We start from the raw sequence: 1,743 nt of genomic DNA, 5'->3' as shown, positions 1-1,743 counted from the left end.
AAAGGAAAGAAAAATAATACTGACATTGATGTTTGGATTAGAATAATCCTTCATCACCTTCGTTAAATCTTTCAAATTATTTCTCTGTTCCGTGGAGAGGTTGTAAAACACAAACACACACACACACACACACACATAGACAGAAACGGATGAAGAAAACAGAAAATTGACATATACATGAAAACCAAAGCAAGCCCGCTTACCTCCATCAAATCTTTTCTCTGTTCTGTTGTAGAAATTGCAACTTCTCTCTGTCACACACACACACACACACACACAAATGCACACATGCACACACACCCCACACGTAGAGGCACACCCACAAATACAGATAAAAACAAGCCCGCTCACCTTCATCAAATCTTTTCTCTGTCCTGTTGTAGAAGGTGTCGTAGGAGGAAAACACAATGGGAATCACAGGCACCTAGGATACACAAAACAAAACAAAATTATATATTATTATTATATTATATGTAAGAGAGTAACAAACACAAAAAAAGGAGTAGAGATAAGGACAATAGACGTTTAATGTTAGATAAGAAAACAAGAGCAAACCACACCAGAGCACCCCCCAACCACCCACTAAAATACATACAGCACAACTACGACAGACTGACCTCATTAGCATCAGCAGGGTCAAGGGTCATCATAATGATAGCCACATAAGCCTAATTAGTATCATACACCTTTGTAAATGTGTCAGTAATGTCGGTTAAGGAAGTTAATGTGAATTCCTATGAGACTCTCTCTCTCTCTCTCTCTCTCTGTGTCTGTGTGTGTTTGCATGGGTGTGTGCATGCGTGCACGCGTGTGTATGTGTGTGTGCATGCGTGGGCGCGCGCCTGTGTGTGTGGTGGAAGGGGACTAGGGTGCATATCTCTATCCATTATCATTAACCCATTAATTTAGCATTGAGCCCCACAGAATACAAGATCCACGCTCATTTGGGCCGACTGCTAGGCTCACATCACTGTAGGCAGAATTTGCAGATAGCTGATGCTCTACATGGTCTCTGACATAATTTTCATCATTTAGGAGGGAAGCTGCTTGTTCCCGATTGTAAACTGAGTTTTTAGTAGAGGTTTTACGGCGCTCGCAACTGCATAAGGTCATATGAGCACCAGAAGATTAGAGAGGTGTTACATATACAACAAGAGAGTAACAAACATAGAAAAGGAGAAAGGGAGATAAGGACGATAGTTGTTTGATAGGAAAGAAGAAGCAAACCACACCAGAGCGACCGCCAACTATCCACCGTGTATGACTCCGACGTGGCATCACTTTTCAAAATGGCACACGGCGCAATCTTACACTTACACTAAACAGTCAATTTGTCAAAATGGCCGCCGTCTTTCCGCTCACCTGACCCTGCACTGCCAGGTGAAAGGCTCCCTTCTTGAAGGGCAGCAAAGATCCCTTGTGGTTGCGAGTACCCTCTGGGAATATGGCCACTTTGAACTGGAAGAAGTAAAGGAAAGTGGATTAAATTGAGCCAAATACTGTAAACAAAATAACACGATTTGTATGCTTTAGGTAAAGAGAAACATTTTACATTTCGACACAACAATAGTCATTTAATAATAATAACTGCATTTATTTAGTACATATCCACGCTCTACAGCAAGCTCTATGAGTTTTAGAACTTATACAGATTATTAACATATAGAGCATGGGTAAAACAAGAGAGACAAACAGACAGAAACAACAGAGAGAAAGAAAAGAAGTAGGACCGACCAGTGGAGC

General features: G+C 41.2%; 1 protein-coding gene across 1 annotated transcript in view; it reads right to left on the bottom strand.

The window, feature by feature from the left end:
- The window catches only part of LOC101860005 (1-acyl-sn-glycerol-3-phosphate acyltransferase alpha), a gene marked incomplete at its 5' end in the record, with an annotated part of 9,416 nt that overhangs the window by 4,844 nt on the left and 2,829 nt on the right, over positions 1–1,743 (bottom strand). Inside the window, 2 exon segments of the mRNA XM_005093268.2 lie at positions 352–424; positions 1,363–1,458. Coding sequence (XP_005093325.2) covers positions 352–424; positions 1,363–1,458 — 169 coding nt within the window.

The sequence above is a fragment of the Aplysia californica genome, unplaced genomic scaffold (genome assembly GCF_000002075.1).
Source record: "Aplysia californica isolate F4 #8 unplaced genomic scaffold, AplCal3.0 scaffold00061, whole genome shotgun sequence".
NCBI classification, from domain to species: domain Eukaryota; kingdom Metazoa; phylum Mollusca; class Gastropoda; order Aplysiida; family Aplysiidae; genus Aplysia; species Aplysia californica.
The sequence above is the reverse complement of the archived record's forward strand: the minus strand, read 5'-3'. Positions and strand labels throughout refer to the sequence as shown.